General features: G+C 47.6%; 1 protein-coding gene across 2 annotated transcripts in view; it reads left to right on the forward strand.

The window, feature by feature from the left end:
* The window catches only part of LOC100617800 (zinc finger protein 420-like), an 86,208-nt gene that overhangs the window by 56,576 nt on the left and 5,043 nt on the right, over positions 1-24,589 (forward strand). Inside the window, exons 1-4 of one of the 2 annotated variants that reach the window (XM_056825137.1) lie at positions 14,632-14,797; positions 15,343-15,544; positions 15,941-15,992; positions 22,695-22,821. In XM_056825137.1, the coding sequence (XP_056681115.1) occupies positions 15,960-15,992; positions 22,695-22,821 (160 nt within the window). In that variant the 5' untranslated portion in view covers positions 14,632-14,797; positions 15,343-15,544; positions 15,941-15,959. Of the gene's footprint in view, positions 1-14,631; positions 14,798-15,342; positions 15,545-15,940; positions 15,993-22,694; positions 22,822-24,589 lie in introns of those variants that run through there. The other variant, XM_056825132.1, reaches the window with a different exon arrangement.

A 24,589-nucleotide genomic window follows, 5' to 3' on the forward strand; every position in this document is an offset into this window, starting at 1 on the left:
ACCTTTTATAAGGAAATGAACAGGAAAGCTTGTACAATTCTCTTCTTATTTTCCACTTTATACAAATGCTGGCATTTTCATATTCTTAAAAATCACAATAAAGTGGCAATACATTCTCCCTGTATCTCAGAAACCTGCTAGGACTTTTAACGGTGGGTAAGTCAAAGAAGCTCTTTGGGTCTCAGGCTTCTCAATTATAATATGGACATAATATTATGAAGTGATTCCTTGGGTTCCTATGATAATCTAATGAGAAAATACTTATAAAGGGTAGGACATACTAGGGGCCATATGAAAATGATGATGTTTATTTTCATCACTAGAATTTGGAGTGCTTTTTCCTTTGATTACTTTTCTCCTTACAATGTCATTCTCTTTAATCCGCTAGTTCCTGATATCCCTGCTGAATTAAATGCATTTCCTTTCCCCAACACTCCTTTCTACCTGGATTATCTCAGAGTGAGATGGAGGATCTGTTGCTTCTTTCTAAACCACCTCCTTGTCTGGGTTCTAGATTGTGAGCTCCACAAAAGCCCAGACTAGTGTTTCCCTCTCTTTGTGTGAAAAGGAATTCTTTACTCTATTATTTATATATTTACTCTATTATCTGAGTTAACACTAACTTAAGTACCTATACTTAGTACCAACCTAGACTGAAGACAGGATTAACTCCCTCTGTCTACTTTTAAATTGAATCAACAAAAGATTAAACACCCCATTGAGTACTAGGTGAGAAGCTAGCAAGGTATTTAGAGGATTCATACCCTCAAAATTCAATCAGTCAGGAAACTGTGAATCTTTTTGATTCAAGCAGCCAGTAATCTATTAATATTTTTCATGAGAACTTAAACTTCAGAAGGTAAGAATCCAATCCCACAGACACTGCCCCTTGGAGAGTGCTAGACACTTTGGAAACTGTGATTAGCCCATATGAAGAGAGGAAGGGACAAGAAGTCACTATAAAAGCAAGCCCCAAACTGAACACCATTGGAGGAGATTGTCTTGGAAGAGATTGTTTTGGAGAAGATAATCTTCTGGAGATAGTCTTGGATAGTCTTCAAGGGAGATTCGCTAAAGACTACAGCTTGGATTATGGGCTCAAAGCTCAGTGTCTACTAAAACTGACTCTTGGATTACTTCATTAGGAGACTAAAAAGCTGACCCCTTTCCTAACTTCTGGAGAGATTAACTTCCATCTTGGAGGAGGCTGTGGTGGTTATTCACCATTGGCCCTCCTGGCTGAGGACTAATAAACATATTTTCTCTAACCTCTCTCATATTTCTCTTCTTTATTGTTTCCTCTCCATTTGTAAACATTTGTATATAAAGGTTCTGACTCAAGATATAACTACTGGTGACCACATAATTTTGTATAATCATCGTCCCCACATGAATTTAACCTTTACATTTGTATGCTCAGGGGTTAAATATGTTCAAAGAGCACATTTATTATTTAATACATGTTTACTGACTGGGCCCAGTGATTATATCAGGCCCAAACTCTACCAGGATCCTTGCATTCTGGTCTCTCTATGTAGTATCCCAAGCATATTCACATCTATGAAATATAAATGACTGTATGATTACTGTGTCTCCAAGCATAAGGTTATACCAATGAGGCTTGTGAATGTAACCTTGAACTGGCCATGCGGCCTTTGGCTAAGACAAACTCATTAACATGCTCGGACTCAATTCCCCGGGAAAGCACCATGGTTTGCAGTCTACAAGCCCAAAGGTGTTCCCTCTACCTTGCCACCCAATCTTGATTGTCTATACTTTGTGATGTGGTTACTACGTCCTTGGGAGTACCGACCAAGCAGGACAGGATTAAATTCAGAGGCAAACCCATGAACTTCCTCTTGGCTCTTGGCTTTCTCCCCTTCCATGGAGCTCCGCTGGGCTCCTCAATGACTGTCTCTCTCTCCTCTCGACCTTCTCCTTCCCTGAGGCTGTAACCATCTTGGCCTGCATTTCCTACCTTAATCTCCTCCTCCACCTCGTGTTCCTTTGTACTCATACTGTCCTATCAAAGGGAGTATCATAGGGATTGCCTGCCCTATCCAACCACTGACTTGTCCGTGTCTTTCATTTCCACCCTGGTTCTCGGTTCCTACCTCTCCTCGGGTCCCATCACAAAGGTGAGCCCCTTCCCTTGTGGGACCCTGCTGGTCAGGGAAGTCCATTAAGGAAAACCCCATACTCTACTAGAAGCCAAATGCATGCTCTGGCCTCATCTGTGTTTCTCTCTCGTCCTTATTTCTCAGCAGTCGACAGTAACTCTATTTGAACTAGAGCAGACCCAATCCTGAAGATCCCAGAGGCTTCTCTCTCTGGGCTCTCATCTTCTTAAAGTGAGGTGCTGTGATCACCTAATTGTCCAAGAACAGGGCAAAGACTGAGCCCCAGAAATCAGGAAAGGGCCTAGGCTGATGATTAGGGAAAGCTTAGCCTTGGATGGATTCTAAGGAAGGTAGCAGTCTGCACTCCCGCTCATGGGCTGCAGGTCAATGGAGAGAAGAAAATCAGGGAACCAGCTGCCTGGCTCCACCCTACATTGAGGCTCTGACCTCATCATGGTCCTCACCATGGCAAGGCAATCCTGTAATATTCCCCTAATGGATTCCCTTTGCCATCTAGCACAGCAGCCTTTCAAATATTTCTCTGGTCTCCAGCTCTCTCTTATGGCTTCTTCTGACCCCTACCTCACCTTCTGAGCTCAGAACTTGGCCTCATATTTAACTGAACAAAAGCTGAACCTTTCTGCAAAGTTCTTATCCTCCCTATCTCATCCAGCTAAATTGCCTCCTTTCCCTCTCTGATCTCAGAATCAGAGGAAAAGTCGTTCTTCTCCTAGATAAGGAAAATCTCTTTCCATGGGCAAAGAAGTCCTTCCCACTCCTCATCCATGCCTGTCTATTCCTTCCTGTAGGGCCCCCATTGTTCTTTCATCTTCAGCCATTCCCACACTAATGAGTTAATGACTCTCTTCCTCTGGGAAACAATAAACCATTTCTCCCCAATGCTCCAAACACTCTTACTTGATCTCTTCCTCTCCATGAGATACTGTCCAAAATCTGTCTTCTGGTTCAGTGCTAAAATACTAGAGATGGTCATTTGCAGTGAGTTGTATTGATGCCTTTCTCTTGTTTTCTCTGCTATCCTTTCCCCCAAATTTCTCAGTCTGGCTCTCCTGAAGCCCCAGACCACCTCCCCGCATTAGACCCCTCTAGTGCTCCTTCCCTTCAGAGCCTTCCCTCTCTTGATTGGCTGCCCTAGAACTGGGATCTAGAGGGATTTTACAGAACTATTGGCATGCTGTCTGCTCCAGCAGAGGGCGAGCTCCATGAGGGCAGAGTATATCCACTGAAGCCCTTTATGTCTCTCATAACATCTGAGGTCCTGGCACAGAGGAAGCACTCGTACTTATTTCTGGATACTAAAGAGCTCTGAGGGGATGAGCTCAGGCTTTCCGGCACCTGTAATAGACTTCCAGGCCCATCAGTTCCAAACATTGACTTCTTAGAGGGTCACAGACTGATCCCCTGAAGGGAGCTGATAGGAAATGGAGTCCAACAGCCTCATGTTACAGATAGGGAAACTGAGGCTCTGGGGTTGTGACTTTTTCCTGCCCCCAAATATAGCCATTGTTTCATCAGAGCAACCAGAAGCCTCTAGTTACCCCGACTCTCCCACACTTCTTCCCCCCTCCCTCACCTGGGCAATAGCACCTCAGGCCTTCTTGCTCCAGCATCCATGGGGCTTCTCTCTGCTCCAAGATCATGTCTTCTGGGGGAGCTGAAAGCCCTGGGCATGGAAGCAGGGAGGAAGATGGAGAGAAGATCATCACTGAGTTCTCTTAGGGAAAGGTGGGGGAGTCCAGTGACTCCACTCAGACACTCTCTTCACATCACAAGGAAGAGCCCACCTCTGGTCAGTTACAGGAGGAAACTGACACACAGAGAAGGGAGGGGCCCAATGTCCCGCCCATTGTCAGTGTCAGAGCCAGCAACACAAACTGAGTCTGTAAGAGCCCAGGATGCTCCTGAAGGAAGCTGAGGAGCTTCTGATGTGTGAAGTCAAATCTCTAGGGACCTCCAGGGCAGCTTGGATCCCAAGAGCTCCAGCCCTGGGATGCAGGTGTCAGTCACATATCTGTGGCCCTGTTCTGTGTCCCTGGGCAGCCAGCTTCAGTGTGAGTCCTCACCGTGCCAGAGCCTGAGCCTCTCTGCCTCTCTCAAACTCTCTCTCTTTACTAATAAATGTTCATCAATCTGGTAATGAACCCCCGGATCAGTCTTTACTCCTGACACTGTGGAAGGCACCAGAAAGGAGAGAAGGTGCTCCACAGGGCTCGGGGACTCAGGATGCAGCCCAGGCGACCCATCCTCGGAGAAGGCTGAGCTGATCTCGGATCATTTACTTATTGATCCTATTTACTAGGAACTTGTTTTTGTCTAGTAACTGCCCGAGTCCTGCTTCTCTGCCTCCTGCCTCGGCTCCACACTCAGCCAGCCTGTAATAGGTGAAGCACAGAATGCAGCTCTTGGGCACTTCCATCGCAGTTCTAGCCTCATTTCGAAGCATTAGCTGACCTTGGAAGCCTCAGGCGAGCCCCAGGGAGTCAGCTCTAGTCTTTCTACACCCCCATCCCATCTCAGACATGTCTGGTTGCTGCCCAAAGTCGGGTCCAGACCGCACACTGGACTTACATAAGAATCTCTTCTTAGTTCCAGGAGAGAAAGAGTGGTGAGACGTTGCTGGCCCCTTATTATTATTCCAATCAATCACAGAGTCCCTGATTATCCCAGATGTATGACCAATGGGGACCCTCTACCTTAGGATAGATATCACTTACCTTGTCCGTTTTTGGTTCTGTGAAGATTAAATTGAACTCTCCCCCAACGGTGAAAATTAAATTAACTCCCCTGCCCATTTGTAGATCGAATCACCAATAGTGTAACCATCCCACTTAATCGTTTAGTGGAAAGGTTTGTGACCCACATGTGCAATAGAGGGTGACGAATCAGAATTAAACTGTCTGCCCCATGGCAGACCTAAAGCAAAGCTTCAATTGTGATTGGTAGACATAAAATTAGGGGAAGACACAGGAAGTGACATAAAAGAAAGTCTTTCTTGTGGGGCAGAATCTTCTGAGATTCGTGGGAGAATAGTCTGAGATCTTCAGAGGGGTGAACCTGGACTTTGGCTTCATCTGGAGTTCTGTGTTTGGGTTGGAGACTGGAGAAGAATCTGCTGACTGGACCTGAGACCCTGTTCCGGGTGAGACTGTTCTTATATCTCTTCCTTTGGACTGACACGTGGTGAGTGAAAAAGCTGACTCCTTTCCTGGGTTTTTCGGAAGAGACCAGCCTCAGGAGAGACCTACCTCTTGAGAGACATTTGCCCAGGTCCTCGCTCTCTGGCTAAGGACTAACTCTCCCTGACGAGGTGGAACCAAGGGCCAGGAGTAAATTACTTAGTGTTTAGGCTAGAGATCTTACCTTATTCTCTGTCTGATTTTACTTCACTCTTTCTATACTTTGTGAATAAATTATAAATTAATCTCTGGAATAAATTAAATTCTGGCGATACTCTTTTAAATATAATCCAGTCTAATCTTTTTATAAATTAACCCCTTTTTCACCCTTACAGTTCTGTGCTCCCAAGCCTTCTGCTTAGAGCAGCGATGGGCAACTTGTTGAGCTTGGCGTGTCAAAATTTGCCCAAAAAACGAGCATAACTCGGGTGGTGTAAATTGCACGTGTGTTCTGCACAGCACACTGAAAAGCTGTCCCTGGATGAAGTCATTCTATTAGCCAATGATAACATCTGTGAACCTTAAAAATTCTCAGACCCTACTTCACAAGGCTGGGTTAAGACCATTCCCCATTTGAGAAGTGAAGGAATTTAGATCAGGAATGTGAGACCTCTACTCCACCCCTACTTAAGCATGCCGCAGGGGAAGATAAAGTTGTAAACTCTTCACTGAACAATGAAAAGTACTTAAACCCATACTTAGAGTAAGACAAAAGTTCTTAAGCCATGCCTATTTTTGGATATAATACAAAGGGGCGCTAAGTACCTATAAAGGGCAGGCAACTTGTGGACTTACAAGGAGCAAAGAGGTGAGAACTTACTCAGAGATTCTAGTCTATTCAGGTGTGAACTAAGAATGGGCTGTCCTTTAAACATCTACTGTGATTGGTAGATATGAGGACTTGGGGGAGGTGACATAGGAGAAAATGCCCTTTCAAAGGAGACGAAACGCTGCCTCTAGAACAGTCAGCTGGGAAAGGCTGTCTTGAAGGGTCTCTCTCGAGACATTCTGAAACATTCAGATTGAGGATTGAGCTGGTGAAAGCAGCTGACATGAAGCTGGCCTGGTGTCACTAGAATCCTTGCTTGGACAGATCTTGTGGTGAGTGATTAAGGACTGACTGATCTTTCTTTTAGGACCCCTGGGCCGGCCTGTCCTTTTCTCATTTATTCCCCTTTTCCTTCTCTCCTTTTCTTTAATTCCACATTTGTATGAATTAAAATCTCTATAAAACCCAGCTATCTTGGGTATATTTTAATAATTGGGAATATTTCCCTGGCGACCACCTTATATTTGATTTTAAACAAAACACTGTAGTGAAAACATATTTTCTGCGGTCACAACGTACTCATCCACTCTTTATAGCTATCACAATTTATATCTTCCTCTATTTTAATCACTACAGTTTATGACACCCAACCATTTTAACTCTTACAGTTTATGACTCCCACTCTTTTAAACCTTACACATCACAATTCGTAGATGGGCACCGTTGAACCCAGGGATGGATTCCTCATTTGCCAATGGGCGGAGAAGTACTGCATGACTGTGATCAGATGGTGGAACTCGTGCACAGGCCAAGGGAACGCCTGAAAGACCCCCCTCTTGGTGATCCAGAGCTAGAGGTATTCACAGATGGGTCCTCCGGTGTTCGTGATTCACAGGGGCAGCAGTAGCTGACGCCACGTCATGTCAGTGCCCGAGCTCAAGGCTCTGCTCATGGCCCTGGAATTAGCTCGAGGGAAAAGAGCTAATATCGTTCTGGATTCACACTACACTTTCTCCACTGTCCATTGGCCGACCTACGTAGGGAAAAACTGAGGGTATAAAACTTCAGCTGGGAAACCAATGGCATATGGCAATCTGAGAGGTCGTAGCATACGTGCTGCAGACTTTCCCGGGAGGTGGCCATCATCCACCGTAAGGCACACACTCATGGGAAGGACGGAGCAGACAGAACGTCCAAGGACGCTGCTAGCTTCGTCCCCAGCGTGTGCTGAATTTTCAGAATAAAATGTTCATTTTCCTCAAATTCATTTGTTTCTTCCTTCATTAGGAAGAGGGAAAGGAATTCCTACTATGTGACAGACACTATAGTTAACTGTTATGCAAGTATTATTTTGTTTGATCCTCACAACAACCCTGGGAGGTCAGTGTTATTATCCCCAATTTAGAGATGAAGAAAGGAAGGCCAATAGAGGTTTACTAATTGACACAGGATAACAATTATGAAGCATCTGAAGCTGCAATTGAAATTAAGTCTTCTTGACTTGAGGCTCAATGCTATAATCACTGAACCATCTTGCTTCCCCTTCTTGGCTCTAGGAAGCCTGAACTTTCTCACTTGATCCTTGCCACAATCCTGGGATGAAGGTGCTAGCATTCTCCTCATTCTCCTGCTTTTTTTTGGAGAGGCTGCATGTCATGGCCTCAACTGCTTCATCCTAGAATGTCCCTCTATGCTTATGGTCTCCTGGTCCTGAGATATCCAAATATCCTAAGAAACTTCTTATCATGAATTACTGTTGTCAGACTTAATCCCTTCTCAATTTTATGGAGAGCCACAGAACCAGCGAGTTCCATTCTTCTCCTGCTCATGCCACTGACTTACATCCCCAAGAGAGGTATCTTCATGTGCTCCCTGCAGCCCCCTGCCTTGGATTTTTCATTCTCTTTTCTCATGTTTTGTTCCTGTGTTGGGACATAAGTTTCATGAGGAAAGGCCTTCAATTTTCCTTGCATTGATATCTTTCTTGCTTAACACATTGTCTGGCACACAATGAGATTTTAATAAATACTTCCTTCCATTTTCTTTCAATGGTAGGAAACAACAGGTACAATGAGGATTCTACACAAATATCCAAAATAACCAGGAAGTGATTTCAAGAGTTTAAGATTGCTTATAGCTACAGAGAAATTTGTAAGGAATTAGAGCTGTGGTGGCAAACCTATGGCACGTGATCTAGATGGGGAACTTAGAGGGCACATCACTGCAGTACAGAGCTCCTTACTAGAAAGCCACAGGGACACGGGGCTGGGCTGCTCTCCTCCCCTTCTCCATATGCTCCTGAAGATATTTCTCACATCACTTGCCCCTCTAAAAGGTTTACCATCACTGGATTAGAGTATAAAGTGGTGCCTGAACTAGGCTTTAAAAGAAACCAGGAACTAACAAAAGCAGAGAGCAAGAGAATGCATTCTGTGTTACAGATAAGGTGGACTTTTGGGGAAAAGATGTGGAGATAGGTGGATTATGGGGAAAAGCTAACAGATCAGTTAATTCAAATGGAGACTGCATGAAGGGGAATAATATGAACTGGAAAGGTAGATGGTAGTCCTGTTTGGGTGGCTTATACATGTGAAGGTAATTTTCTGTCTTATTCTAGAGGCAAAAGGGAGCCACTCATTACTGTTGAGTGATCGATTGTCCTGATTAGGAGTCTGGTTTTTTGGCAGACGTGGCTTTACAAATTGATAAGTAGAGCGAAAGGGGAAAGAAAAACAAACAGCTTATTTAATAGCTGCCGAAAGAGAAAGGGAAAGGGAGGTTTAAATGTTGTCTAATGTTATATGTATAGCAATTATGAATTCTTTTTTTCTCAAAGAACTTGGTAAGTGGAGTGATGCCACACGTTGAGGCACCGCCACATACAGTACTCCAGGAGCACAGAATGTGTTTGCCAATGAAAGGGGTGCCCCTTCCAGAAGTGCACTGGGGGGTCAGATAAATGGCCCTAGGGGGCCACATGTGGCCTGAGGGCCATAGTTTGGGGACCCCTGCTCTAAGCTTCAAAAGAAAAGTTTGTGAGCAGGTCAAACAGTGAAAAAGAATGAAGCAGGAAGTATGTGCTTTGACCCATTAGACATCAGCCAGAAGTTCAGGAATCCACTTGTCCTACGGAGAAATGGTTAGGAAGCATTTCTCTAAAACCCCTTGGGCAATGGAAGTGATATGATGATTGGAACCAGGAACATGGTGGGGGGCCTCTTAGGGGATGAATTCTCATCAGAGTGCTTCTGGGGCACCAGAGACCCGTCTATCACATGGTTAAGGTGAAACCCATTTCGCAACCCTCAACAACATATCACTGCTAACGATTGTGTTTTCTAGGCTAATGTTCTTTCCTGTCTCCTGCCTCCTGCCTCCTCCCTCCTTCCTCCTGGTGCCCAGACAGTCATTCTATGTCCTGAGGCCCATCCTAGACCAGGCTTTCTCTACTGTATCTTGTCATGTCACTTCAAGGTCTGCTCTTCTTGATTTCCTTGATTCTACATCAGCTGGTTTCATGCCTCATTGGGGACAACCTATGGAGGTGGGGCCATGTGACAAGGTAAAGTCCATTGAAATGATTCCCTTCATTTCATTTTCCTGGTTCCAAAGGAAGAAAATTGCCTCCATGATCCCATTTCTATTCAGTGGTGTGATGTAATGTGATATCATTAAAATTCTAATATTTCTGAATGATGGCAATTGGTTCTATCGGATCATTCATTCCGCACAGCTCATCCGCATGGAATCTGAATATTCAGGTTTGAGCCTTCAAGTCATCAATTTTCCAACTTCACTCTTGGTGTTGAGGATCTAATCATCGTCCCAGTCACTCAGGTTCTCCACTGTGGGGCCACCCTCAGCACGTCACACTCCAACACTCCCGTATCCTCACACCATTGTTTGCATCCGCAGCGGCTCTCGTCCATCCCTTCTCTCCACTCAGGAGCAATTCCTTTGGTAAACATGCTCCTCACATCCTGCTTGGACTACAGAAACGTTTGATGACGCCACCTCCCTACTCAACAAACCCCTGTAGCCCCCTGTTACCTCCAAAATCAAGTATCAAATTCTCTGTTCAATATTCAAAGCCCTCCTCAGTTTCCCCTCCTCTTACCTTGACAGTCGTTTCCCATTTTACTCTCCCCCATGGATCCAGAATTGAAAGCCTTCTTGTCACTCACTTTCCGTCTCATCTCCATGTCTTTTCCCTAACTATTCCTCGTGCTTGGCATGGTCTTCCTCCTCTTTCTCACACCTTCTTTGTGTTTTGTTTTCATCTTAATAACAGATAGATATAATCCAACTGGTCTCCCTTTCTCCTTCCCTCCCCACTCCTGGAGCTTGCAAGCACCTTGATCTGGGTCCTACCTGGAACATCACACACACATTTTCCATATTGTGCACATTTGTAGGTAAACAATCTTATAAAGCCAAAACCCTGAAACATGTACCCGAGTGACAGTTCATCTGCTTCCATCTGCATGTCTGCTCCCACAGTTCTTTCTCTGGAGATGGATGACCGTCTTTCTCATCAGTCCCTCAGAGTGGTCCTGGACCACCGGATTGAGTTAGTAGTACAGTTGATTGCATTTGATCATTCCTCCATATTGCTGTGACTGTGTACAAGATTTCCTGCTTCTCCTTATTTTACTCTGCATCAATTCATGAAGGTCTTTCCAGCTTTCTCCGAAGTCATCCTGTTCTTTCCTGATTGCATAATTGCCATATATAGATATTCTGTCACTGTCACGCAAGTCTCTTTCCCCAACATTCTAAACCGTCTCTAAATCAAATTCTATGACACTCCCAAACCCTATTTGCACAGAAAACTCCCAGGGAAGGACTAGAGCAGGGAGGAATTCTACTGCCCAGAGAGGGAATGTAGCAGCTGCTGGCTCTGCTCAAGAACACGGGAAGCTCCTCTCCTGAGAAAGAGGCCTCATTTCTGTGTGGGGGCCTTTCCTGGGCTCTCCCCAAACTCCTGGGGAGCTCTCTGGGGCTCCTCCCCTAAAGGATTCTAGCTGTCCCTGTAAAGGGTCCAATCATTCCTACAACAGGCTCCCCTGGCATATACTGACATTCCAGCTGTCTTTCTCCCTGCAGGGGATGTTCTTCCTCCTGCCTCTGGCCTCAGAGCTTCCTTCCAGTCCCAGCTGAATCCTGCCCAGGAACCAAGGATCTCCCCAGAACCCAGAGGGCTTCCCTCCCACAATGCCTCCCTTCATCCTGGCCACACTGAACTCATTTGGACATGGCGGCTGAGGGGTGTCCTGGGTCAGACTGGGGGGTTGTGCATGGAGGGTGGCTGATGGCTTCTCCTTCCTTTGGGCTGAGCATTGCCTGGCACACACCAGGGTGTTCCTCCACACTGGCTGACTTGGGCTAAGAAGTGGGAGAGAAGAAGGAGCCAGAGAGACCTGGGAAAACTCAAGGACTTGAGGCAGAAGGTAGTGAGCAGCACCAGGGCCCAATGTCTTCCCCAAGGATGGCACAGAACAGGGGGACAGCCTCAGGTTCTGCTGTAGACCAGACTGAAGAGGGAACAGGAGAAAAGAAGCAGAGGAAGAAGTTGTGTCGCCAGCAAAGCAAAGAGTGCAAAGCCACAATCGCTTGCCAGGAAAAAAGGAGTCAATGGCCATCCTTGGAGCTCACATGTGCCCAAGGAGAAATCCAATATGGGATGGAGAGCCTGGGGAGGGGGCTCTTTGTGCATGAAGTGCCCAAGGACCAAGGAATCACTCCCAAAGCTGAGAAGAGAGCCTGGAAGTGCTGTTCTTCCTGCCTGGAATGTGGGGACCGAAATGGTCAGGTAGGAAGGAGGAAGCAGATTCACAACCCATTTTGTGTTAGAGCCAAGGAAGGGCCTCACTGGCTGAGGGGGCTCCTATGTGGGGCTGAAATGCACTTAGCTGGGCTGGGAGTCCATTGCTCCCAAAGGCCATCGCTGGGACTCTAGGCTCCCTCTAGAGGCAGGAAAGTAGCCCCAGTGAGTTCCTCTAGTGAAGCTCCTCCATCTTTTCCCATCCTTGTCTCTGTAAGGGTTAAATTAGGAGTTTTGACAAAATAAGGCAGTAGCTTTTAATAATTTAAGTTGTAATGAGAATATAGTAGAGTTGTAAATTAATATTATCCCTTTAACCCAGAGAAAAGAAAACTTCTAGCAGCTTTTAACAAATACTAGTTATTCTATAACTACCCACATATACTACCTAAAATTGCCTATATGTAACTATACTACTGCTAATAACAACCACCCCACTAAGATCCAACCTAATGTAGCCCAATTAGTGTTTAATCCAACCTCAATTAGGTCTGTCAATGAAGGTCAGCCATCTTCCAAAATGTTCACGAAAGAAAAAAACCGAACAGCCCAAACCCAAAACCAAAGCTTTCTAAAGGCTAAAGCCAAAAACCTCAGGCCCACCTTTATATACCAGCAACTAACTGCCAACCACTGTGAATTTCGAAACTACTCCACCCTATTCAGACCATTCTTTAGAAGATGGGATTTAGCTATTTCCTGATCAATAACAATAGAGACACTTGGAATAACAGACTCATGTCCGAGGAACTACAGTCTCCACCCTACTCAGGGTAACAAGATTAGGAAGGGCTGCAGCAAAACTCAAGATTATATTATTTGAGAATATGGCCTTCAACAGACATGTGTAGAGAAGGACAGACTTCTGGGAGGTCCTAGGTCAAGCTAGAGCCACCATTGGCTCATGTGAGATGCAGGAAGTGAGCTAGAAAATAACCTCTGGAATTCTTGGGATTTCCTGTGAGAAAGGCGAGAGTCAGTGGGAGGTTGGTGCTTGGAGTTGGAGGAGCCCTCAGATTGGTTTTCTCCAGTTTGGTTATGTGAGTGATAAGGACTGATCTCTTTCCTTGCCTTGGCTATCCAGGGCTGTAAGCCTGCTTTGGCTCAGCCTGAGCAGAGTGGGTATTTAAACCCTCCTTCTCTCCCTCTAATACTTTTTCCCTCCTGTTTGTAATTAAAACACCATAAAAAAGTTGGCAACTGACTTGAGTGTTTCATTTAGGAATTACATAGCTGAATTCCTTGGTGACCTTAAATTAATATATATCAGTCTTTTAAAGTGATTTCAATATCATACCACTAACCCAACACATGGCAGCAAACTTCCCCCAAATGCTAACTCTATCAAAAACTGCCAGACAGACCAACAGAAGCTGGTCCCCTTTTGTACATCACTTCCTGTGTCTGTAGTTCCTCCTTCCTGTCTCTATGGTTTCTACTTCCAGTATCTGTGAACTTGGTAGTCCTTATAGTAAGAGGACCTCCAGGTTCCCCATTAAATTTAAAAAAGGAATTAAAAATTCCTTTTCACATCTCCTCACTCAGGGTCCTGCCTCTCCCTCAAACCATTCTCTCCACTTTCTGGCCTTCAGAATGGCGCTCCAGCCAAACTTCTGCCTAACAAGTCTCCATTGGCCCAGAGAATGTCTGAGTTCTCTGCCCTTCTCAGCAGCAGGAGCTGGTCTGGAGCCCCCCTCCTGGGGCACACCTGGGTCCCCTCTTTCCTCAGTGTAGAAAAGCCCATCTTCCTCACTGCCTTTGGGCTGACTCTCTGGCCCATTTGCTGTTGGTGGGACTTGAGAAGAAAGCTGCCCTGATCTCCCTCCCAGAGCTTGGGTCTAGCTCAGCCCCATCGCTCTTGGGGCCAGGCTCAAGTCCCTGCACCCTGAGTTGGGGAGGGAGAAGGGACCCAGAGGGGCAGAGGTTTTCCCTTCTCTTCCCAGGCCAGAGGCTGCCGCACAGGGTTCTCCATGGGGTGAGGGGCCACAGAGATCACCCAGGGCCAGGCCTGCACTCAGAGGAGAGCCTGCTACCGGCAGCAGGAGTGGGGAGCAGCTTGGGAAGAGAAGAGGCCTGTAGGGGCAGATGAGCCCCTCCCTCTGTTCCTCCTCTTCTTCCCCCTCCCTTCTCCCATCCTCCAGACCCCCAAGAGGCCGCAGGGCTTCGGGACCACACATGGGATGGGCCCAGGCAGAGTCCCCAGGGCTGAGGGTGGGAGCCCAAACGCTCCAGGCAGGGAAGGAGCCTGTGTGTTCTCCCAGACAGGGGCGCAGGGAGGTAGAGAATATTTGACAGGTAGAGTAGAGAAGATTAGGCCGGCTGTGCCAGGCAGAAGAGCCTGTCCTGAGAAGACAGCTGGAGTTAGAGGTAGTCATTAGGGATGCTTTATTGGCGAGCCTGGTTGAGGCCGATTGACAGGGTAGAAGATGAACCATGTCTCTCCTCCCTGTCAGATGCCTATGCGAGGGCGGGGCCTCTTGAGGGAGGAGGAAGGGGCGGGGCGGGGGCGGGACAGGCCCAGAGTGGGTGTAGAGGGAGGGGGGGGGAGGTGCGGTCTCAATAGATGAGGAGGAATAAAGGGGCGGGGCGGGGGCGGGGCTTCAATGAGTGAGGAGGGATGAAGGGGTGGGGCGGGTCCGCACCTTGTGCAGGGAACATTGAGGAGGGAGGGGGGAGGCGGGGTCCGCACTGCAAGCCCAAAAGGGAGCTGCAGGAGGCGTGGAGAGGGGGAGGGTCAGTCTCAGGCCGGGAGCAGCCGGCGCAGAGGCCTCTGGGAAGCAGGAAGTGAAGGTAGCTCCTCCCTCCTCCTCCTCCCCTTCCAGAGATGTTCCCACTTTGGCCCCTTTACGGGCCGTAGAACTCCCTCCGCGCCGCGCCTGGAGCCTCGGTAATTATGGCGGGGAGCCGGGGGACAGCGGGAAGGCGGGCCCGAGTGGGAGGGCCCGGAGGTAGAGGAGCCGGGCTCCTGCGGGGAGGGCGGGCGGCGGAGGACGTCTCTTCGTGCCGCCAGGGTACAGTCAGGGACAATGTGTGTGTGTGGGGGGGCCTTAGGCTGGACTGAGTTCCAATTCTGCTTTACGAGTCCCTCCTGGATGGCCCCCTCCCGCCTGTGCCTCCTGGAGCCCCAAGCCCGGAGCCCCTCCCCCCAGGCCCCGGGACGCTGCATCCAGCGGGGCTGGCTGGGGCTGGAAAGGAAGTCTGGCCTCAGCACCACGTGGCTGGCAGGGCAGGGTTCGAATCGCCTGCGAGGTAGCTGTATCCTTGGGGCTGCTCCGGTCTCTCCCAGGGGTCGACTGTGGCCTCCGGCTTCTTCTTCGGGATCTTCTTTTTTGTTAAAATGTCCTGCCTGGAGGGGGTGTTCCGGGAGGGGGCGGGGCAGTAGCGGATGCAGTTTTGTGCACTGTGTCCTGACCCAGGAGTCCTGCCTCCCAGCCTCTGCTTTAGGCGCCCCAAGTACAGTCTATTGAAGCTAAGCAGCCAGCAATGACCAGAGAGAGGGTGGAGAGTGATAAAGAGTTCAGGAGGGCTTCCTGGAGGAGGCGAGATTGTTCTTTGGACTGTAGGAAAGCCAGGGAGGGCCGTGGTGTGAGCGGGGGAGGAACAGCCAGAGAAGGTGCTCCTGGCCAAGAGGCTGGTGAGTCCGGGCACAGGGGGAGGGGCCGTTAGGGCTGGGAGGCTGAAGAGCATCCTGGGGAATTTAATGGGGGGGGGGCAAAGGGAGGAGGGCCCCCCCCGGACAGAGTGCTGAGTCTGCTTGGGTCCGTCCTGGGTTCCAGGCTGGTCTCAGACTCTTCCTGTGTTCTTCTGGGCTCCCAGCTCCAGAGGGTCCCCAGCACCCTCCCCAGCCTCTAGGGAGACCCCAGCACCCCTTCCTCCTTTTCCCCCAGGGAGGTCTGGTGGGCAGAGCTGTGGCCAGAGCTCCATTCAGGGGCCCTAAAGGGGGAGCAGGACCGTGAGGGGGGAGACAAGGCCGGGAAAGCTGGAGGAGCTTCACGGGGGACTCACTGGGGCTGCTTTGCTGCCTCCACAGGGAGCCTGGAGTGCCCGGGATGGCCCTGCAGACGGACAGACTCCCAGCCCAGGTAAGTGCATTCCGGCCCCCCAGGGGAGCCTGTTGGCGGGACGGTCGGGGTCCCTACCAGGGACAGCCAGAATCCTAGAGGTCAGGAGCCCCCGAGAGCCCCCCTGTGGCTGTTGTATCCACCCCAGAAGTGACCCCCTCCCCCCCCTCCTTAATGCTGAGCCCCCTGACCCAGAGGGAGTCCCAGGAGTTGGGGGGAGCCCAGGAAGGGCCTCACCCAGAAATGGGGCCTTTTTGCCAGGAGAGGAGCTCCGAGGGCTCTCGAGCAGAGCCAGCATCTGCCTCAGGCCTTCTCTAGGCAGTAGATTCCTCCCTGCTCTAGTCCTTCCCTGCTGGGACAGTCTGCAGAGAAAGGGGCGACTTCCTGACTCTCTGGGAGTTTTCTGTGCAAGTAGGGTTGGGGGGTCCTGAGGGAGACGTCCTGGGCTTGTCCCGAAGGCTCAGGAGCAAAGAATGGGGCACAGACAGCCTGGAGGGCTTCGAGGTCTGCTAAAATCTGCTTTCAGCAGTCTGTGTAACAACACTGGGGTGAACGTTCTTATTCTCCTCATTCACTGTTGGGGAAACTGAGGCAAGCAGAAGTTAAGGTTCTCTTCAGATGTTTTTCTGTTTTAAGGAATCTTTGGTTTGAGATTTCTTCCACAAATGACTAATCATGAAACATAGTTTACGTGGTTGCTCAGTAAAGTCTAGATCAGATTGTTCACTAGGGGAGGGGAAGGGAGGGACCGAGACTATTTGGAACTCAATTAAAAAAATGATAGAATTAATTTTTGCCTGTAATTGGGGAGAAAATAGAAAGTTATTCTACATCCATCTCCCTGTCGCTGTGAGGTGTGTCTGAGCTGTCTCTCTCCTCCCTTCTGATCCTGCGATCTTTCACATTAAGCTCATATTTCCTTAAACCCTGTCCAGTAGAGTATGGTGTAGGCTTATGCTCTGAGCCCCATTTCCCGCCAGTTTTCTTTGCAGCTTTTACCAAATAAGGAATTTTCTCCCAAATCGCTGGTTTGCCCCTTGACAGGAGGGACTTCCTTTAGCCTGTCCCATTGCTTTATCTCCTTCTTGTCCTACCAGAACCCCAGGTGTAGGACGACGGCTGGCTTGTGCCCTGCTCTGAGCTCTGCTGTGCTGCTCCCCAGCTATCCTGGCTCCTTTTCACCATTTTCCCTGCTATGGCTGATCTTTCGTTGGGCATTACATGATGTGAGCCTCTTCCTGCCTGGCTGGGAAACTGGCCCGCCTGTGCCTGCTGCTTCGCTGAGCTGAGGTTGACCAGAAGCACAGTCAGATCCTGAGCCTGCTGGAAGGAGTTTTCTCCTCCTTGTCGGTCTCAGGCCCTCCCTGGGTCTCATCTGCAAACTGGGTCTGTATTGATCCATCAGTTCTGGCTTCCTGGTTCTTTTCATTGCTCACAGCTATTGGGAAGGAGTCAGACCTTTCAGGGAACTTCCTCCGTCCCTCTTCCCCATCCCGACTTGGCCCTTCCCTAATCTTTTCTCCAGTTAGAAAGCAGACGACCCAACACTGGATTGTTTCCTTTGTCTTCATTGGTCTGATTTAATTCATCTCTTTGAAGGTAGGTCAGTCTCTTCCCCTGATGTTGAGGTCCAGCCCAGGAAAGTGCCTGGTCCGTTTTGGCCAGGCAGTCGTCAGCCGTTAGTAAATGGATGTGCTCCGAAGAGCAGAGCTTTGAGATTCCGCAGACCTTTCAGCTTTCACTGGTCACAGTTAGCCTCTCCATGTTTTCTACATTGGCCTGGAAATCTGGTCCCTGGGTCAAAGCTCTCCCCGTGCTCCAAATGATACACTGGACACCCCCCCAGGACAGGTAGACTGCAGCCACCAAGTCTCTGGGCTCCGTGTGAGTCCTCGTCTCCCTTTACCCAAAGGAACCTTCATCAGTGGAACCCCCTTCCATGTCAGGATAGGCCTCCTTCCTCTGTCCATCTTCTCAGACTTTGTCTTCTCCTCCGGACCTCGTCTCCTGATGCTCTTCTCTATGCACCTCCTCAATCCTCCTCCTCTCAATGCTGTGTAATCAGTGGATAATCTTTGTGGAGCTATTCCTGGTTCTGGTTCTGGATTCTCTGGCTTGCAGACTAGAGAGCAGCTGGGGGGAACCTCGGGGAAACCTATTTGTTATGGAAATAGAAGAACTTCTGAGAGATAGATGGAGAGATGCTGCTAGAGGGGGTGCTCGCTGGGCTTTGTCTGTTGGTCCCTCCTGGCTAATAAATCAAGATATTTCCTACCCTTCCCCCTTCACTTCCCTCCCACCCACACCTCCCTTTCTCCTCCCCCACTCTTGGTCAGCCACCTTCTGAGCAACTCAGGGGAACAATGAGAGTTCAGAGAAATATTCTTCACTCTTAGTGTGTAGGCTAGATATCCTATTTTCTGTCTGATTTTTCTTACTTTAACTATATTTCATAATAAATTGTTAACATAAATCTCTTTGGAATTAATTAAATTCCTGGCGACCCTATTCTTAGATAATCCAGCCCAGTCTTTTATATTAACCCCATACATTTTTTAACGCCATTACAGAACCCAGGTCTTCCTGACTCCAGATCTGGCACCCCATCCACCATGTGATTTGGCTGTATCTAGTTCTAGGCATTTTCAGTGGCTTCACCTCACGTCTGTAATAGTTTTCCTCCACCTTTCAGATCACTGACCCCTTTAAACTTTCTATAAGCCCCAACTAAAGATGAAAAACTTTCCACAGGAAACGTTCCTTTGGCTCTCTTAGTCAGTTTGCCTTAATTCTTTTCATTCTTCCCTTTCCTAGACAGAGCTTGCTTTGTGTCCATGTGTCTATGTACTATTTCTGTCCCCCACTGGACTGTGAGCTCCTGGGGGGCAAGGACTGTCTTTAGCCTTTTGGGGCATCCCCAGAAGTTCAGAACAGGTGCTAAATTAGAGGTAATGGGAATGAAAGTGTTTGGTCCTTGAGATGTGTAATGGTGAAAACTAACGGTTGGAGTTAAATTTATTTGAAATAAAGTGTTCACCAAAAATCATTATATCTCAAGTCAGAAGTTTACTTTCCAGGGAGAGGGGAGACAATAAAGCAGAGAAATGTGGAAGAGGTTAGAGAAAATACCTCTACTAGTCCTAAGCCAAGATGAAACTAGTCTTTCCAGAAACTAGGAAAGGAGTCGGCCCTTTTCACTCACCCACAAAGCCGTCCAGTAGTCTGAACCAAGTTGAACCCAAGATCTAATCTAAAATCTCCAGCAAAGCTCCTCTAAGACCATCTCCAGAAGATAATCTCTTCACACTGTCTTCTCCGCGACAGTCTCCCTGACGGAGTTTGGTTTCTTTTTCTGGTACCTTCTTGTCCCTTCTCTTCACAGGAGACAATCAGAGGTTCCAGAGTTGTCTAGCACTGCCCAGGGGGCAGTGACTGTGAGACTGACCTTTGACCTTCTGACGGTCAATTTCTCAATAAAATTTTCACAGTTTCCTGATTGACCAGTGTCTGAGGGTGTGAGCTCTTAAGAGAATTCACACGTTTCTGACTGAGTGGTTACCCGCTTTTGAGAATGAGCTTCCAACACTCTTACTTCGTTTTGTGTTCTGGAGTGGTCAGTCATTTTAGCAAGTGACTTAGTGTTCACACGTCACAGATGCCCTCTGTGTATCCGCCTCTTCTCCTTTGTGGTCCCTCAGTCCACCACAAGAAGCATCCTCCTGGAGTAGATGGAGTGCCACACAATTCTTCCCATGATCCCCTCTGTCTTTGTCGTCATCTTTAGCCCCTCCTTGTCTATAGATTATAAAAGAAGCCTCTTTCTGCTCTCTCTGATGTTCTGCTGCTGCTACTGTTGTCTTCAGCTATTCAGTCCTTCATTACTGCTATTTGGGGTATTCAAGAAGCAAAGGATCCCTTCCCTTTGGGCCCTTTTCCTTAAAATACTGCAGATTCCTCTTCATTAGTGAACATTTACTGTTCTGCCCAACATTGTGAATCTCACATTTGCAGATGTTGAGAGTGAAATTTAACCAAAGGGTAAACTGAGTCAGCTCTCCAAGGAAGATAAGGAGAGGAATAATGTCTGTCAATAAAAGGAGTCAGTGCCTTGTCTCTGTTAATACTCCAAACCCTAAGACCATGATGGTGAACCTGTGACACGGGTGTCAGCACTGAAACTCATAGGTATTTTCCATGACACGCGAGTGCGTCCAGTTCCATATAGAGAAGTATTGTTGAGAAGGACGTTTTTTTCTTGACGTGACACCACCCGAGTTATCTTTGTTTTTTTGGCAAATGTTGACAAGCCAAGCTCAAAAAGTTGTCCATCGCTGCCCTAAGCAGAAGGCTTGATCTCTTTGATAGGTTTGGGGGAGCACAGAACTGTAAGGGTTGAAAAGGGGTTAATTTATAAGAAGGTTGGAGTGGATTATATTTAAAATAGGGTCGCCAGAGTTCAACTTATTAGAGCTTTATTTATAGTTTATTTACAAAGTATAGAAAGAGTGAAGTAAAATCAGACAGAGAATAAGGTAAGATCTCTAGCCCAAGCACTAAGTAATTTACTCCTGGCCTCTGGCTCCACCTGGGCAAGGAGAGTTAGTGCTTTGGGAAGAGGCATTGACCCTTGTAGTTGAAGACCTGGGGATGTGACGAGGTAGGTCTCTCCTGAGGCTGGTCTCTTCCGAAAAACCCAGGAAAGGAGTCAGCTTTTTCACTCACCACGTGTCAGTCCAAAGGAAGAGATATAAGAACAGTCTCACCAGGAACAGGGTCTCAGGTCCAGTCAGCAGATTCTTCTCCAGTCTCCAACCCAAACACAGAACTCCAGATGAAGCCAAAGTCCAGGTTCACCCCTCTGAAGATCTCAGACTATTCTCCCACGCCCTACAGGAAAGACACTTTCTTTTGGGTCACTTCCTGTGTCTTTGCCTAATTTTATGTCTACCAATCACAATTGAAGCTTTGCTTTAGGTCTGCCATGGGGCAGTCAGCTTAATTCTGATTCGTCACCCTCTATTGCACATGTGGGTCACAAACCTTCCCACTAAATGATTAAGTGGGATGGTTACACTATTGGTGATTCGATCTACAAATGGGCAGGGGAGTTAATTTAATTTTCACCATTGGGGGAGAGTTCAATTTAATCTTCACAGAAGAAAAAGTCAAAGTAAGTGATATCTATCCTAAGATAGAGGGTCACCATTGGTCATACAGCTGGGATAATCAGGGACACTGTGATTGATTGGAATAATGATAAGAGGCCAGTGTGGTATTAAAATCACTTTTAAAGATTAATATTAATTTAAAGTCACCAAGGAATTCACTTATGAAATTCCTAAATGAAACACTCAAGTGAGAATGGAGTTTTATGGTGGTTTAATTACCACGGGTGTGAGAAAGAAGGAGAGGGAGAGAAGGAAAGAAGGGGAAAAGAAAAAGGGTTAACTGAACCTTCTGGAAGAGCCAGAGGGTGTTTAGGCCTGGAAGGCCAAGATAGAGAAGAGAATTAGTCCCTTGACTCACGTGACCGATCTGAAGGAAAGCTGTCTGCGGCTCTCCTCCCTGCTCAAGTTCCTAGAACAAACTGGTGCCCAGCCCTGTCCACAGGAAGTGAGAGAACTGCAAATGCTGTTCCCTATCTCACTTCCTGTGCCTCAGAAGTGCCAATCGTGGCTCAAGCTTGGCTTAGGACAGCTCAGGTGGGCAGTCAGTTATTTCTGATTTACCATTGCCTAGCACATGCCCGTATAGCGTGGGTGTGCACAATTTTGGGTGCTAGACCAAGCAAGATGGAGAATTAAAAATCACAGCAGCAATGCCTCACCCCTCTCTTCCTCCTCAGACTAAGAAGAGATTCTTATGTGAGTCCAGTGCGAGGTCAGGACCCGACTTTGGGCAGCAACCAGACATGTCTGAGATGGGATGGGGGTGTAGAAAGACTAGAGCTGACTCCCTGGGGCTCGCCTGAATCTTCCAAGGTCAGCTAATGCTTCGAAATGAGGCTAGAACTGCGATGGAAGTGCCCAAGAGCTGCATTCTGAGCTTCACCTATTACAGGCTGGCTGAGTGTGGAGCTGAGGCAGGAGGCAGAGAAGCAGGACTCACACAGTTACCAGACAAAAACAAGTTCCTAGTAAATAGGATCAATAAGTAAATGATCCGAGATCAGCTCAGCCTTCTCCGAGGATGGGTCGCCTGGGCTGCATCCTGAGTCCCCGAGCCCTGTGGAGCACCTTCTCTCCTTTCTGGTGCCTTCCACAGTGTCAGGAGTAAAGACTGATCCAGGGGCTCATTACCAGGTAGATGAACATTTATTAGTAAAGAGAGAGGCAGAGAGGCTCAGGCTCTGGCACGGTGAAGACTCACACTGGAGCTGGCTGCCCCGGGACACAGAACAGGGCCACAGACACGTGACTGACTCCTACATCCCATCAGTGGGGCCCTTGGGATCCAAGCTGCCCTGGAGGTCCCCTAGAGGTTTCCCTTAATAGGATGGAAACTCCTCGGCTTCCTTCCAGAGCATCACAGAACTGCTTTTTTCAAACTTCCTTTGGGCTCTTACAGACTCAGCTTCTACTGCTGGCTCTGACACTGACAATGGGCGGGACTTTGGGCCCCTCCCTTCTCTGTGTGTCAGTTTCCTCCTGTAACTGACCAGAGGTGGGCTCTTTATTCTGATGTAGATTTCAGCCCTCTGTGCTCTCTCTTGGGCTGCTCTAGGAGGTGGTGACGTTCCAGGATGTGGCTGTGGACTTCACGCGGGAGGAGTGGCGCCTCTTGTCCCCTCCCCAGAAGGAGCTGTACAAGGAGGTGATGCTGGAGAATGCCCGGAACCTGCTCTCTGTGGGTAAGGAGTCATTAGCTCATTAGTGTCGCTATGGCTGAAGATGAAAGAACAGTGCGAGCCCTTCAGGGAGGAATAGACAGGCATAGATGAGAGATGGGATGGACTTCTTTGCCCAAGGAAAGAGATTTTCCTTAGCTAGGAGAAGAATGACTTTTCCTGTGATTCTGAGTCCAGAGAGGAAAAGGAGGCAGTTTAGCTGGGTGAGATGGGGAGGAGGAGAGAATTTTGCAGAAAGTTCACCTTTTTTTCGGTGAAATATGAGGCCAAGTTCTGAGCTGAGAAGGTGAGGTAGGGGTCAGCAGAAGCCATAGAAGAGAGCTGAAGACCGGAGAAATATTTGGAAGGCTGCTGTGCTAGATGGCAAAGGGAATCTATCAGGGAGATGTTACAGGATTGCCTTGCCAAGGTGAGGATCATGATGAGGTCAGAGCCTCAATGTAGGATGGAGCCAGGCAGCTGGTTCCCAGATTTTCTTCTCTCCTTTGACCTGCAGTCCATGAGCGGGAGTGCAGACTGCTGCCTTCCTTGGAATCCATCGAAGGCTAAGCTTTCTTTAAATCATCAGATCTCTGGGGCTCAGTCTTTGCCCTGTTCTTGGACAATTAGGTGACCACAGCACCTCACTTTAAGAAGATGAGAGCCTAGAGAGAGAAGCCTCTGAGATCTTCAGGATTGGGTCTGCTCTAGTTCAAATACAGTTACTGTCAACAGCTGAGAAATAAGGGCAAGAGAGAGAAAGAAACACAGATGAGGCCAGAGTATGCTTTTTGCCTTCTAGACCAGAGACCAGAATGCAAGGATCCTGGTAGAAGTTGGGCCTGATATAATCCCTGGGCCCAATCAGTAAACATGTATTAAATAATAAATATGTTCTAGGAACATCTTTAAGCCCTGAGCATACAAATGTAAAGGTTAAATTCATGTGGGGACGATGATTATACAAAATTATGTGGTCACCAGTAGTTATATCTTGAGTCAGAACCTTTATTTATAAATACTTCCAAATGGAGAGAAAACTATAATAAAGAATAGAAATATGATAGAGGTTAGAGAAAATACGTGTACTAGTCCTCAGCCAGGAGCGCCAGTGGTGAGTAACCACCACAGCCTCCTCCCAAGATGGAAGTTAATCTCTCCAGAAGTTTGGGAAGGGGTCAGCCTTTTAGTCACCCAATGAAGTAATCCAAGAGTCAGTTTCAGTAGAAACTGAGCTTGGAGCCCATAATCCAAGCTGTAGTCTCCAGTGAATCTCCTTTGAAGACTATCTCCAGAAGACTATCTTCTCCAAAACAGTCTCTTCTAAGACATTCTCCTCCAATGGAGTTCAGTTTGGGGCTTGCTTTTATAGTGACTTCTTGTCCCTTCCTCTCTTCATAGGGGCCATAGGAGTTAGTGTTAACTCAGGATTGATAATAGAGTAAAGAATTCCTTTTCACACAAAGAGAGGGAAACATTAGTCTGGGCTTTTGTGGAGCTCATAATGTAGAACCCAGACATGGAGGTGGTTTAGAAAGAAGCAACAGATCCTCCATCTCACCCTGAAATGATCCAGGTAGAAAAGAGTGTTGGGGAAAGGAAATGCATTTAATTCAGCAGTGAAATCAGGAACTAGAGGATTAAAGAGAATGACAATGTAAGGAGAAAAGCAATCAAAGGGAAAACAAATCAAAATTCTAATGAGAAAATAAACATTACCATTTACATATGGCCCCCGTTATGTGTCTTACACTTTATAAATATTTTCTCATTAGATCCTCATAGGATCCCT

The sequence above is a fragment of the Monodelphis domestica genome, chromosome 1 (assembly GCF_027887165.1).
Source record: "Monodelphis domestica isolate mMonDom1 chromosome 1, mMonDom1.pri, whole genome shotgun sequence".
Lineage (NCBI taxonomy): Eukaryota > Metazoa > Chordata > Mammalia > Didelphimorphia > Didelphidae > Monodelphis > Monodelphis domestica.